The 15606-nt window shown below is 38.5% G+C and overlaps 1 protein-coding gene across 3 annotated transcripts in view; it reads left to right on the top strand.

Moving 5' to 3' along the window:
* LOC137433801 (Y+L amino acid transporter 2) overlaps nucleotides 1-15606 on the top strand; it is a 144526-nt gene that overhangs the window by 111424 nt on the left and 17496 nt on the right. For all 3 annotated transcript variants that reach the window (XM_068126165.2, XM_068126164.2, XM_078786047.1), the window contains exon 10: nucleotides 4310-4490. In XM_068126165.2, coding sequence (XP_067982266.2) covers nucleotides 4310-4490 — 181 coding nt within the window. The remainder of the gene's footprint in view (nucleotides 1-4309; nucleotides 4491-15606) is intronic.

Here is a 15606-nt window from a genome sequence, read left to right on the forward strand (position 1 = left end):
CTAATAGCATAACTAAACCACAAGTGCTTCATCCGAAGGTGTATCTTTTAGGAATTTAATTAAAGAAGTCATTAATAAAAAATTAAATAATTAATTGATTAATCAATAAAATAAATCAATTAATCAATAAATAATTAATCGATTAAATGATTAATCAATAAATCAAAAATATCCTTGATAGCCACATCGCTTGGTCACTGTCATGTCCAAATATTAGCTTCCCAGCTCAAAAGGTGCCTGAGATATTGGCCTAATGAGAAAGAAAATAAATAAATGATTAATAATGAAAATAAATAAATAATAATCATTAAAAAATTAAATTATTAATCAATTCGGTCAGAGAACACATAAACCACCACCATTTCATCAGAATCTGTAACTTAAAAAAAATAAATTTTTAGTCACTAATCGAATAATTAAATAATTAATCGATTAATGTAATAAATCAAAAATATCCTTTGCAGCCAAATCACCTGGTCATTGGCATGTCCAAATATCAGCTTCCTAACTCAAAAGGTGCCTGAGTTAATGGTCAGAAGAGAAAGGAAATTTAATTAATTAAATAAGTACTTAATTAATCGCTAATAATTAAATAACTCCTCAATTAATCGATTAATCAAAAAACAAAAAATACCGTTTTTGACAAAGGACTTGCTCAGTATTGTGCCAAAATTTCAGCTTCCTAGCTCAAAGGATGGCTGAGATATCGCCCGGACAAGCAAACAAACAAACAAACAGAGTGAAAACTGAGTACTCCCTTTCAGCGTGCGTCACGGCCGAGCCCCCTTCGGTGCCCAGCAATGACGATTTGCAGCGCCTGGAGATGGCATAGGAAAGGTGCGGTGTACAACAAACAAACAAACAAACAAGAAAGCAAGAAAACAAACAAACAACCAGAGTGAAAACTGAGTACTCCCTTTCAGCGTGCGTCACTGCCGAGCCCCTTTGGTGCCCGGCAATGACGATTTGCAATGCCTGGAGATGGCATAGGAAAGGTGCGGTGTACAACAAGCACACAAACCGGAGTGATCAACATACTTGTCAAAAACATTTTTTTTGCCAAGTAACAAACACTCAAATGTAATTCCCTCTTCTCTGGCGAGAGTAATGATTTTTGGAGTCAAGTAACAGGCAAAGCTTATCCCGAGACAACTTTGATCATATTAAAAAGATGAGAGACATGAATGATGGATGCTATAAGTGTGCATTACATTCTATTTATTCTGATTCGTGTGACTTGTGACAAAATGCTATGCACAGAAATCCTGCTTTTGCACACGGACAGCGTTTGGTGTCACATTTACCACCACATTTGCACACAGTAAGCTTTTCCGCTGGTAGAGACTTCAGACTGGCAAAATGGTGCCATCGTCGCAAAACCAGCCATGACTAATTGGATCTAGAACAGGACACGATCATTCAGGATATTGAGGACATTGCGTAAGATGAAAAATGATCGCTGTATTTGAGTTTGAATGACGCTTGATGTGGGTGGCAGCTGTGCCAGTGGCTTTGGTGTAGCACTCTTGATATGATTTTCAAGTTGGACCCGGTCAAATTTTGAAGATGTCTTGCATCCGGCACCGGTCCACACACGAACGAGGTATTCCTCAACCTTCTTCGATGACTGCTCACTCAAATCATGGGACTCGTCAAAAATTTCCAGGTATTTCTCGGGCTCACACGCACTGGCGTCACTGGCGTCACACCGCACCGGGTGACACTATCAGAGGGGGGTGACACCAAATTTTTGCAGTTTCAGCAGTAATTTATTAATTTTTGTGCGCCGGAAGAGAAATTCGCCATCCCGATCGCTTCGGCTGGGATTAACATAAATCGCTGCTTTATGTAACCATCTGCTAACTGAAATTTCCTAGACTGCTACATAGCTTGCTAGCTTGGTTCTAACCACTAGAGGTAGTGTAGTTTTAACGCCGGGGTGAATGTCGTGAAATTGTGTCTAAGTCTGAACCCAGGTGTCATGCGACTTTTGTCCGCTGCGCGGCAGTTATAAAGATCTCGGACATTCAGCGCAGCGATAATTCCTGTGACATTTATTGTGTGTTATGTAGGTGCATAATTAGATGGTACGTACAACCACTTTGTTCAATGCTTGCTTGTGCTCGATTGTAAACCCATTACTGATTCAGATTAATTGTTGTAAAAATCAGAGATACAACATTGTCTCAGATCATGAGTTTAATCTGAATCGATCCCTAGCAATACCTGTAAAGAGAATCAGCAAATATCATATCAGTACTCAGCATTCATCATATTGTTACGGATCGCGGATTAGATGTTATTTACCGAGCGGTGGTATTGCCGCGACCTAACAGTTCCCCCGATTCTTCCCCAACTCACCCGATTCCACCCGAACGTTGGCCAAATCGCGCTACGCTAAATCAATGATTGGAAAGGACACAACGACTGGGATAAATGAAACGACGCAAGGGGTACAGTTCTCAAGACCTCCGGAGGAGGGTATAATTAGTGGTGGAGAAAAGGGGTAGATTACAAGGTAGAGTGAGGTAAAGACACAGAAGAGATAGGCACTTAAATACAATCTTATCAATTCCCAGACAGACCACACACAAACGGGACAAGGCTGACTTACACAGGGATTGATGGCAGGAAGGGACAGGCAGTCGATAGCACAAGGTGCACCTTGGCTCGGGGACAGGATCAAGCACGGTCCAAGAGATGCAGGGAGGTCTCACTGCGCTCGGAAGGGACGTCTCTCTTGCTTCAAGCTCAGCGCGCATCTGACGTCACCTCCCTCTTCCTGCGCATGCTCAGCGGGGAGTGACACGCCCTCGGCTGGTTGGCTCCGCCCCAGATGGGACCGGTCCGCCGCTCCCATTGGGTGCGGGGGTTACCGGGCTCCGCCCTTGACGAGGAGCTGACAGGGAGCCCCTATTTGGTAACCCCGTCGAGCACATGTTCGATGGCGGCTCGCTGGGAAGGCCTCATGCCCTCCCAACACCCCCTACCAACCAAGCCGGAGTGAGGACGCGCACTCCCTGTGCACGCCGCCGCCGTTGCTGTTGTTGTTGTTGTTGTTGTTGAACCATGAGGAAGAGCTGCGGGGAGGTATTGGGAGGTCCTAAACTTCCTAACGGTGCCATACAATCACATTCTGGTGCAACGAAGGGTCAGAATTAATGGAAACGAGTCCTTAACTGACATAGACTAAGAATAACTAGCAAGATGTCCTATAGTTGTCTTACATGAGATGCGGTGAACCTGGGCACGACATTTAATGGGGGAAATAGGGGGAGGTCGGGTCTACAGAGTGTTGTTTACAGAAAATGGGACTAGGGAATGGGGGATTGGGGATAGTTGGGAAGTATTGAGGAAATAGGGGAATATTTACAAGCGGATATGGATGGATGCAAATCCCATATCCGCAACAATATGATCATAGTGACATAGCTGCCAACCTTTCCACATCAACACTTCGAGCAAGTCTCCCACATTCCCACATTCTGTTCCATTTTTATTTTTAGATACAGAATCGAGTCTCGTGTAAGAGCTAACACATTGAACATGAAAACATGCACAGACAGACAAAACATGCAATGAAGGGAGCGGGAGACGAGAGGGGGAGAGAGAGCGAAACACACAAGCACAACAACAGTAGAGAACAGGGACATCGGTAGATCTGTGGAAGGGGGAGGGCTGGGGAAGAGGTAGGGGTACACGGGATAAAGCAAATGAACACGTCTAGGAATTTCAGGAAAGAAGCTGGGGATGGAAAGAGGTGGATTTGGGGCGTTTTAACGGGGGTAGAATAGATCAAGGTTTTGGATGGGGGAAGATAAGAGATGGTGGTGAACAGGTGTTTTAAAGACCTGGAGGGAGGAGTGGGATTGAAGAGAGTGAGGAAGTTTGTTCCAGACATGGGAGAAAAGAGGAATGAAAGAGTGAAGGTGAGCAGAGAGTCTTGATTTTGGCAGTTTCACCCGAAGAGGGTTGCTGGCAGATCTTGTGCGTCCTGCAGGAATATTTTGGGTACAAAGCACAGACAGAGCAGGGGGGGGGGGGCGGGGGGCAAGGCCGGAGAGGAGTCGGTAGAAGACAGAAACACCACCTACCTGCCTGCGGTAAGAGAGAGAAGCCCTCAGAATCAGCTTCATCGTGGGAGATTCCAATGATTTTGAATGCTTTTGATCATCATATGATCTCTCACTATATTTTCTGGTTCCTCCTTTCTCGCCCTCCTGTGTTTCTGAAGTTCTGAGCAGTTTGTTGTACATTTCTTCAAGTTTATTCGAACCTGTCACCCTCCCCGTCCCCCCGCCCTTCACAGCTCAGCATAGCATTCCCTATAATGTTCTGCTTCCTCTGCACCTTCCTCGTCGTACTACCTTTGTACAGCGACACCATCAACTCACTGATCGGGGTCGCCATAGCCATCTCTGGCATTCCCGTTTACTACATTACCATCAAACGCAGAGACCTTTGCCCAGATATTCTGCTGAAAATCTCAGGTAGCTATGGTTTCCAAAAAAAGACTTCACTTTTGTCCATAGCTGAATGAATTTCACATTTGCTTCTCCCTTCTCACCCTATTTGAATACAAATGTCCCCTTTGTAGATATAAATATGTCCCCATATTCTTTGCTGTCCCCTTTGTCATGAGGCTCCTTCATTGGCTATTTACACGGAAGTAATGATTGGAAGCTAGGAGGAGGCGACCTTCAGCTTTTTTTAAATTACCTACAAAAAGAAAGCTTTTCTTTAACACGATTGCACAACCTCAACCACTATGCACAATGTGATGATGTCATAACTGTTCAATGTGAGGAATTGGTCGTGCCTATTTTTTCACGCCTCTGCATTATGATTTTGGGTTTGCCCATCCATCCGTGCATCTGTGATAGGTTTTTGTTACTGCGATAACTTAAGCTTAAGCTGAATAGCTGAAGGGAACTAAATCAAACTTGGTACAAGTATGTATAATGATGTAAAGATAAACAGATTCGATTATGGGGTCAAAAGGTCAAAGGTCAGAGGACATGTCAGGTAAAAATGTGATGCTTGAGAACAGCTGAAGGGATTTAAATAAAAGTTGGTACAAGTATCTATAATGATGTAATAATGCAGGCAGAGGCATATGGGTCGACGTGTCGTTAGAAGAGTTGCTGTTTTAGTTTTAAGATTAGTTGGAGTCTGGAATATTGTGTTCGAAGAAATGATATGGAATGTGTTGTAGTTTGGAATATCCATATTTTGCATACACAGTACACACATGTGCATATATATATGTGTATATATATATTTTATATATTTATTTATATATATATATATATATATATATATATATATATATATATATATATATATATATATATATATATATATATATATATATGTATAATATGTATATTTTTCATATATAATATAAAATTATAATATGTATATATATATTGTTACGGACCGCGGATAAGATGTTAATTTGCCGAGCGGATGGCGCCGCGGCCCGAACCGTTAACAATGACTAGACCCGATTCTGAACGTTGGCCAAATCGTGCCACAGATATTCAATTGGGAAGAGACAACGACGACGCGGATGTGAAGAAGAAGAAGAAGGACAAAAAAAAAGGTTTTAAATACGATTATTATTTATTACTATTTACAGGACAAAAATAAACCAAGGAAGAAGGAAGGATAACAAAATAAAGACAGAAAGAGGGACGGACCAGAAAGACACAGTGAAAATTCTAGCTTACCTATTACAGTCTTAATTAATACCCTGGACAGAACAAACAAAGACGGACTCACACGAATGGGGAATTTGCAGGCAGGAATGGAAGGACTGGAATGGTTTGGGACGGCAGAGAAGGGGAGGAAGGCACGGAGCTGGCTGGAGCTTGACGGCCACCGATGCCACTGCCATCTGGTTCCCGCGGGGTAACGGGTCGAAGCTGGTGGAGTCAAAACGGCTGGTGGAGCCGAACTGCTGGTGGAGCCAACCTGCTGGTGGAGCGCAACTCTTTCTTGACACTTGTCTCTTTTACGCAACCCTCCTTCGACTCTTTCTCATCACTCTCGCGCACTTCTCTCCACCGACAACACTCTGTTCTAACGCATGCGCACGCGTTTTTATAGCGCGCCTCGCCCTCTCCCCGCGAGCTCCCTCGGCACGCCTACCGGGTCGCTTACTGCCGTGCCGGTTGGTTCGCATGGCCTCCTTTGGCTCCGCCCTTGATGACGATGGGCGGGCACGCCCAGGATCCGGCGGCTCCTCCCCCTTCTTCTCCAAGCCTACCTCGTGGCTCATGGAGTCGCGGTGAAAACAACAACCCACAGCTGCAGCAAATGCGGTTGGCAGGAAAGGCTTTGGGAATGGGAATGAAAGGGGATCTATTTATTTGAATTCGGTGCAATGGAGTGTCAATTAATGGAAAACAAATCCTTAGCCTACGACACAGAATAAGGAAATAACTGTCAACAAGGAGGAAATCTATTATTGGCTACGTGGGTGCTTATGAAATAACTATGGAACGACCTTTGACCTTTATACACAACTGGAGGCAGGAGGGTCCACAATAAAGCAATTTAAAAAACACAATCCTCATATCCACAACAATATTGTTTTTTTGTTTTTGTTTTTTTTGTTACCATTGTTACTTATTATTTTGTGTATCTGAGTGAGTGGGTGAGGGTGTGTGTTTTTGCATGAATTAATTTTTGCATGAGTGTGTTTTTATGTGTTGAGTGGTGTATGATGTAAGTGTAGGTGGTTGTTTGGTTGGTGTTCTGTATGTATGTGTGTGTATGGGTGTGTTTGTGTGTGTATGAATGATCTGGTGTGTTTTGTTGGTGAGTGGTGAAGGGTATAAAGGTGGGTGTTTGAGTGTTCCACCATGTTTGTTTGGTGCTGTGGATTCTGGATGTGGAGGTGTTGTTGTTGTTGCTGTTGTTGTTCGCACTGGCTGGGGGTGGTGGTATGTGCGCATCCAGATGCAGTTGCTGCATGTGGATGTGTACGTGCCCCTGCTGGCCCACCTTAGCTGACCGTATCGAGGTTGAAGGGCCGAAACGGGATGATGCTGAGGACCCGGTCAGTGCGGCACACTTGTGACCAGGTGTGTTTTGAACTTATATATGTATGTATATATATATATATATATATATATATATATATATATATATATATATATATATATATATATATATATACAGTCACGTGAAAAAGTAAGTACACCCCATGTAAAGTTTTGACTTTTTCAACATATTTCAAAATACAGCTATTTGATCTTCATTTCAACAATATTGATAGATAAAGGTGATATAATATAACACATATCATGAAACATTTACATTTTGTAGTCCATTGTATAATTTAAATAAACATAAATGCAAATTTCGCATGTGGAAAAAGTAAGTACACCCTTGGCTCTAATAGGTGGTATTGCCCCCTTTGGCAGAAACAACCTCAAGCAGGCGTTTCTTATAACTGTTGTTACGGATTCGTCACTTCCGCTGTTGTGGTTTTCACCCACTTGACATATTTCTGATATTATGTACTATTATTATTCTCAAAAGGTTTATTATTCAGGAACAGCTATCTAAAGTTAAAAAGGTTAACTTAAAATGATACAGGAAACCGAACCGGAAGGAGGAGGTGAAGAGGAAGAGGCGGCGCGAGCAAAGTTGGAGAAGACACGTGACGTCAAGGCTCCACCGCGAGCCAGGTCTACCGAAAGTCGCGAGGGAATTTTGAGTTCCTTGAAGGGACATCCGGCGATAGGAATTATCGCTGGAGTGGAAAATCTGCGTCGTCAGATTTGGGCGCTGAGATTTCGACGAATCCTCGCCTAGTGGCATTGGCTCAAGTAAGAGCCGTCGGCCATTTTGAACCCCACGCTTCGGACACCTACAAAGGTTTTGTCTCGCATCATCTTCACCCCAACCTCCTACCGTTTGTCGGTGATGTGTGTGTGCGACCGCTTCGTCTCCAATTACGTTGCGGTTCGCTGAGTGAGCGGTGAAGGTGCCCCTCTGAAGGGCGCCGTTGTACAGTTCCGGCGGGGGCGATCACCATTGTCAACTGCACGCGATTCAAATATCGACTGGAGAGCGAGATTCGGGCTTCGACTGGATATCGTTTTAGCAACCGCTGGAGTGAATCACATTCGCCTTGGAAAAGGTTATAGAGACATTGAGGAGTGTCCTTTTCACTCGCTGGGAGCGCAGTGAGTTATCTGACTTTATTGAGGGTATATAGAGTGCACTCTTAATTGCCATTTGTTGTACCGTTATTCCTGTGTGATTTTCAATATATTATTTGTTCATTTATAATCATTGGTGTGGTTTCACTATTGTTTCTAACACAAAGTAACATATTTTTCTGCCGTGGCTCCTCTCGGGGTTCGGAGGTGTACCGAGACCAGGAGGTCGTAGAGGAACACGTAACACTGTCTACCACTCTCTGACATCGACTGGGAGAAAATTTTGCCCACTCCTCCATGCAGAAGTTTTTCAGCTGTGCGATGTTTGAGGGGTTTCTTGCATGCACAGCTCGTTTCAAAACCCCCACAACATCTCGATGTGATTTAGATCTGGGCTTTGACTTGGCCATTCCAGAACCCTCCATTTCTTTCTTTTCAGCCATTCCTTGGTGGATTTACTGGTATGTTTAGGGTCATTGTCATGTTGCAAGGTCCACCTTCGGTTGAGCTTCAACTTTCCGACAGATGGCCTCACATTATCCTCAAGCACACGCAGGTACAATGAAGAATTCATAGTGGATTCTATGATGGTGAGCTGCCCAGGCCCTGATGCAGCAAAGCTGCCCCAAACCATAATATTTCCACCACCATGCTTTACAGTTGGTATCAGGTTCTTGTGGTCAAATGCTGTCTTTGGTTTTCGCCAAACATGTCTTCTGGTACTGTGGCCAAATAGCTCCACCTTTGACTCATCTGTCCAGAGCACATTGTTCCAGAAGTGCTGGTCTTTGCCTAGGTGTTCATTGACAAACTTTAGTCTTGCCCTGATGTTCTTTCTGGACAGCAAAGGTTTCCTCCTGGCACACCTCCCATGTAGATCAAATTTGTGCAGCCTCTTTCCAATGGTAGACTCGTGCACTTTGACATCAACAATGGCAAGAGCTACCTGTAGGTCCCGTGATGACATTCTGGGGTTCTTAGAGACTTCTTTCAGCATCTTGTGGTCTGCTCTCGGGCTGAACTTGCTGGGGCGGCCTGGCCTGAACAAGTTGGCAGTTGTTTGGAATCTTCTCCACTTGTAGATGATCTTCCGGACAGTTGAATGATTGATTTCAAATTGTTTGGAGATCTTTTTAAATCCCTTCCCAGACTCGTAAGCATCTATAACCTTCTTTCTGAAGGCCTCAGAGAGCTATTTTGATCTCGGCATGGTGACGCCGCACACTTCAACAACAAAGAGCAAACCAAACTAAATGTCTGAGGTTTAAAGAATACAGGTTCCTCCAAGATCCTCTCTAACGATGTTCTAATCATTTGCACCTGAGCTGGTGCACCTGATTCTAATTTTAGGTATTTGAAGTAATGATAAATGTAGGGGACTAGGGGTGTACTTACTTTTTCCACATGCGAAAATTGCATTTATGTTTATTTAAATTATACAATGAGTAGGTGATAAATGTTGCTTCTGGGACACCTCCGTTTAACATGGGAAATCCCTATCTAATGTCATTTACCCCCCTGTTTTTAAAAAAATCATAAACACCTCTATTTCTCCCTCTATGAACCTATAATCCTTCTCGCCTTATGAACCTATAATCCTTCTCGCCTTATGAACCTATAATCCTTCTCACCTTATGAACCTATAATCCTTCTAGCCTTATGAACCTATGATTTTCTTCCTTTATGAATCTATAATCCTTCTAGCCTTATGAACCTATGATCCTTCTCACTTACATGTAATTTTTACCCTATTCCCCCCACTACCCCCTTAATGTAGTTCCTTAGACCACTCTACTAATGAGCCTATAAATATATTATCTCTTTCTAACTTTTTTAAGAGTTCCATTCTCCTATATAACTCATCCCCATCAAGTATATTTATAAAGTATACAGGTTCCTTAACCTTTTGTTGTGAAAGTATAAAGTGGTATGTTTCACGGAGGGTTCTTGTTTGACCTCCTCCTCTCCCACATACCATTTTAAAATTATAATATTTATTATCCGATTGATAACCATTAAAGTTCTCACTCCACTCTAATATATTTTTCTTCCCACCCTCCATTACCCCACTTAACAAATGAATACGTTTATCCGTCTTGAGAACCTTCTGACCAGTGATTCTCTCAACCTCTTGAATCTGATATTTTTCACATTCGTTATGTTTTCCATTTATATACCAAGGTTGATTACACCTCCACTCTTTAGTCTGGTTGATACTTGGTTCTATCATTTATATAATAGTAAAAAAGGTGGCGGTAGCCCGTTAAAATCCCTAACCCCCCTTTTTAACTTATCACTTATATATATATCTTATCACTTATATAGCTTATCACTTATATATCTTATCATTTATATACTTATATAACCATAAGGGAGACTATCAATTCCATTTTCTAAAATAAACCTCTTATCATCAAAAGCCCCCAATGCTTTCTTATTCACCTCTTCTGAATATAATTGATGTTTATAACTTCTTATTCCATTAATCTTTCTAAACTCTTCTTTCTTTGTTGTTAAACAGTTATAATAATCCTTAAAGTTTATTGTTTCTTTAATGACATTTTTCTTTACACCTTTTAACTTCTTATCAGTCTTTTCAACGTTATTCACAATGTATTTATAAGCATAAGCCTTCGACCTCAATCCCACAAATTCACTCATAACATTTCCTCCCAATTCATCCTTGAACTTTCCAATCACCTTTTTATTTTTAGAAGAGAACAACTCACTCTCTGGACTGTAATTACTTGTATCATAGATATTAATGTCCTTTTTCCATATACAACAATGTATCCAACTATCAGTATCCATATACAACAATGACACATTATCCTTATACTTTGATTTTAGATTAATATAAAAGTAATCATACATTAATGACTTTGACAAGTCAAGAATTGATGTTCCAATGTAAATAGGTTTGTCCATTTCAATACTCTCTTTAACCAAATGGATCGCACAAAAGTTCTCAGTAAAGACCTCAGCTCTAGTAAAACTCGGTCTATTAATTAATTTTGATGCTTGTTCCCAAGATGTTGCTAGTCTGATATTTTGTCTTTTCCTCACATTCTCCATGGTCTTACCAAAGACCGCATTATTCATCAATTTATAAAAGTCTTTCTCAAAATCTGTTTTTGACTCTGTTCTTCTTTGTGTATTAAAATCAATGTACCCCTTTAACCAATGACTTTGATTGAACTTTAGAACCCTGTGGATCTTCTCTACTCTTAGACCTTTTGATAAATATTGTCGCAAATTTCTTTGGTGTAGAACATAATTTTTCTTGTTATATAATGTAGTAAGTAATTTTTCTGTTGATTCACCTATATCAAACGATCGTTGATAATCACTCAACCATTCTTTCTTTGGACTTTCTTTCTCACAAGCAAATGGAAGATCTTTATGTTTGATATGAAGTTCTTCAGGATATTTTAAATCGACCTCAAAATAATAACCAACCTTTGAATCATCCAATTGTTTTTGTGTAGAGATACATACATCTTGTAAAACCTTTGTGTAGTCTTTTTCCTTTACCCATCTTAGTTTCCCATAAGGAAGAGCTTGAGACATTGCCCAGCCATACAAGTTGTTTGCGTCATAGTACATCAAGTAAGAACTCTCTTTCGTTGAATCATAATTTGGAAGATATTTGTTATTTGCTTTTGCGTATCTGCTCGAGCATACTTGTGAAATTCCACCTCTTTTTGCCTTTTCAATCATCAAAAGCATATCGACATCGGTTATCAAATCCAAATCTTGTTTTGTCATTTTCAACATCGCGCTCCAAGCCAATCCAGGTGCTGTGTAGTAGTGAGCAGGATCCAATCCATATCCAGTGCGACAAACAGATCTAAAGGCTTCAAATACATCGGCCAATAAAAGCACATCAGTTTTGAGATACAAATCGTGATACTCACCAAGATTCTTGATGTTATATTTTTCCCAAACATTTTGTGCGTGTACATAATCTTTATCAGATATATGACTGTTGTTTAATTTGTTATCGAAATTTTCTTTTAAAGGAAGTTGTGTTTCATTGAATCTCTCAAATGAGTCCATATAGTCATAGGGGTAAATTCCCTTTTGTGTTAGAAAATCTTTATCTGAAAAATACTCTGAAAGACATGGAAACTCTTTTAGATTTTGAACCAAGTTAGCCAATGGACTTGCCATGAATTTAAATGTATCAAGAAATCTGATATGAGTAATAGGAGATGTGTGAATTGTTTTTGTGAATGAAATGTATTTCTGATCTGTGTTAGGAATTGCTGAAATGTGTCCAGATGTCTTTGAAAGTTCATTAATAAATAGATGCGTATCATAATGAGCATTGTTATGAAGAAAGACAGGAATGAAAGAGGGGAGTTGATAATTAATATTACAACTTTGATGAGCTGGACCTCTATATTTACCAGTGAGATGACAATGATCTCTAACCTTTAGACCTTCACCAATTTTTTCCTCACAAATATGACAAACATTGTTTTTTCTAAATTCCCTTTTCTGTTCACTCGTCAAGGACATTGGTTTATTAGTTTCTCTCATTATCTTGGTTAATCGGACACAGTCTTTTTCTAGTCGTTTCACAAACTCATCTGGGGTATTTGAGCCTCTATACTCCTCTAACTTGTTATATTTATCACCAACGGATGATTTGATATAATAACAAAAACCGCAAGGAGTATGTTTTTGATATTTATTTGTGTATGAATCTTTTGGATCTGGAGAAGCAGTATCTATTTTTTCTAGAATACTTTCAAAATCAGCATATATAACAAATGGATGTTTGATCTTTTTCTTTTCATCTTTGAATGTGATATTTGAGCCTTCTTTAGGCATATTGATTACCGTTGATTTATGTTCACCACAATAATTTGAATGTTTATCTAATCTTTCTTGTGTATGGAAGAAGTTAAGACAACGCAAACAAATATATATTTTATTTGTTCTTTTACATACTTGTGGTTTTATTAATTTAGCAATATCTTTAATGTATGTATAATGTGAATTTTCGTCTGAATTAAAATATAGAAGATTAATATGAGTTTGTTTACAATTGTCAGAAAGCTTTAAAACCTGAATGCTGTTTGTTTCTGTTAGACCATAAACATTAACTGATAAATTATTTATCTTTTCAAATTTAGGAATATCATTTAAAGCCATCGGAAACTTTAGATCTTTCGTATTTAATGTATTCTCATATTTTTTATAATGAGATACTCTTTCATCATGAAAATGTGGAGGATGTAAGTGTGCTAGAATAGACCAGAGAAAACATTTATTGTCTTTATTTTTGATATTGATAACTGCTTTTCTATTTTTGATAACACTGGGTAAATCAATGTAGGAAGAAGCTTTTAGAGGATCTGATTTAAGAATATGAATGTCTATGTAAATAATTTTTCCTATATTGAATCCACTTCCTACGATTGAATTATCCACATCTTGCTCTTGTTTAATAAGTTCATCATAGACTCCTGATGTTTTAAAATCTTGATATGAAGATATAAAGTGTGGCTCAGTTCTCATGTATGGTGTATCTATAACTCCTTCGTCCTTTGTCATTTCTAATTTTACTCCCATATAAAATTTAAGTGGTTTCATTTCTTTTAGTGTTTTTTCAATCAACGTTTGAACAGCAGGTTTAACTATTTCTACAGCATCAACTATAGACTCTGGTTCAGGAGGTTTGAAGTTAAAGACTCTTATTTTAATATGTTCTTTGAATGCGCCATCAGAGTTTTTAGTTGTGATAAAATTTGATAAATGTAGAATTGTTTTAAGATGTATTTCGAAGCCTTTCTTGAGGATATTTTTATTACATGCAGAACAGTGTTTTGTTTCCTTCTGAATAGGAGATAGTAGGTGAAGTAGATTAAATGTGTGTTTGTTAGTTTTAAGGTGTCTTTTGTATTGTTTATATTCTTGTTCACAAACATCGCAATACGTTGCTTTGATCATATTTATTTATATAGTAAAATTATACTTAAAACAAAGTGCCTTTTTTAGAGGCTTTTTAAAAGATGAAACTGTGCTTAAAGTAAAACACCTTTGAGCTTTTCAACTCGTTTTATGTATATAACTTTACTTAAAGTAAAACACCTTTGAGCTTTTCAACTCGTTTTATGTATATAACTTTACTTAAAGTAAAACACCTTTGAGCTTTTCAACTCGTTTTATGTATATAACTTTACTTAAAGTAAAACACCTTTGAGCTTTTCAACTCGTTTTATGTATATAACTTTACTTAAAGTAAAACACCTTTGAGCTTTTCAACTCGTTTTATGTATATAACTTTACTTAAAGTAAAACACCTTTGAGCTTTTCAACTCGTTTTATGTATATAACTTTACTTAAAGTAAAACACCTTTGAGCTTTTCAACTCGTTTTATGTATATAACTTTACTTAAAGTAAAACACCTTTGAGCTTTTCAACTCGTTTTATGTATATAACTTTACTTAAAGTAAAACACCTTTGAGCTTTTCAACACGTTTTATGTATATAACTTTACTTAAAGTAAAGCGTCTATGTATTAGCCAGAAAGTTTAGATACTCTAGTTCATCAATTTCAATTTCACTATCTGAGTCATCAATAAAGCTACTCTCATAACTATCATTTGAACACAAACTATTAGTATCATAACTATCTTCAGATCCTAGACTCTCAGTATAATAACTCTCAGAGTATTGACTGTTAATATCACTCATTTACATACCATTAAACTTCCATCAATATCTATATATTTTCTTTCATTAGAACTAATAACCACAATATTTTTTACATTAAATGTTATTTTCAAATAATCTCTAATAATCAGAGTACGGAATGATAGTTCACCACTAATATTCATATTATTAATTTCACCCACATCTTTGGGTCTATTAAAGAATATACAAATGTTTCCTCTAGAATCGTTGATGGTCTTATCATTCATTTTCAAAGCTTCTTTATCAATGACCTTTTCAAGCTTTGAGTAAATTGTTAGTAGTAGTGGAGAAACTTTTGCCAAATTTACTTTAATAGAGTTATTAATTAACATAGCTTGTCCCGTAAATTTAATAAAAGGACACATGTTATTCTCCATTATGGGTTTAATCCAAAAATTTCCATATTTATCTTTGTTCAATTTAACATCTTTAACATATTTTTCTATATCTTCCACCGAAGTAGAGATTGATTGAAATTTGTCTTTTGTGTTTTGAAACATTGTATTTATTAGCTATTAAATTTGCGTTTACTTTAAGTAAAGTTATATACATAAAACGTGTTGAAAAGCTCAAAGGTGTTTTACTTTAAGTAAAGTTATATACATAAAACGAGTTGAAAAGCTCAAAGGTGTTTTACTTTAAGTAAAGTTATATACATAAAACGAGTTGAAAAGCTCAAAGGTGTTTTACTTTAAGTAAAGTTATATACATAAAACGAGT

The sequence above is a fragment of the Myxine glutinosa genome, chromosome 10 (genome assembly GCF_964187855.1).
Source record: "Myxine glutinosa chromosome 10, kmMyxGlut1.1, whole genome shotgun sequence".
NCBI classification, from domain to species: domain Eukaryota; kingdom Metazoa; phylum Chordata; class Myxini; order Myxiniformes; family Myxinidae; genus Myxine; species Myxine glutinosa.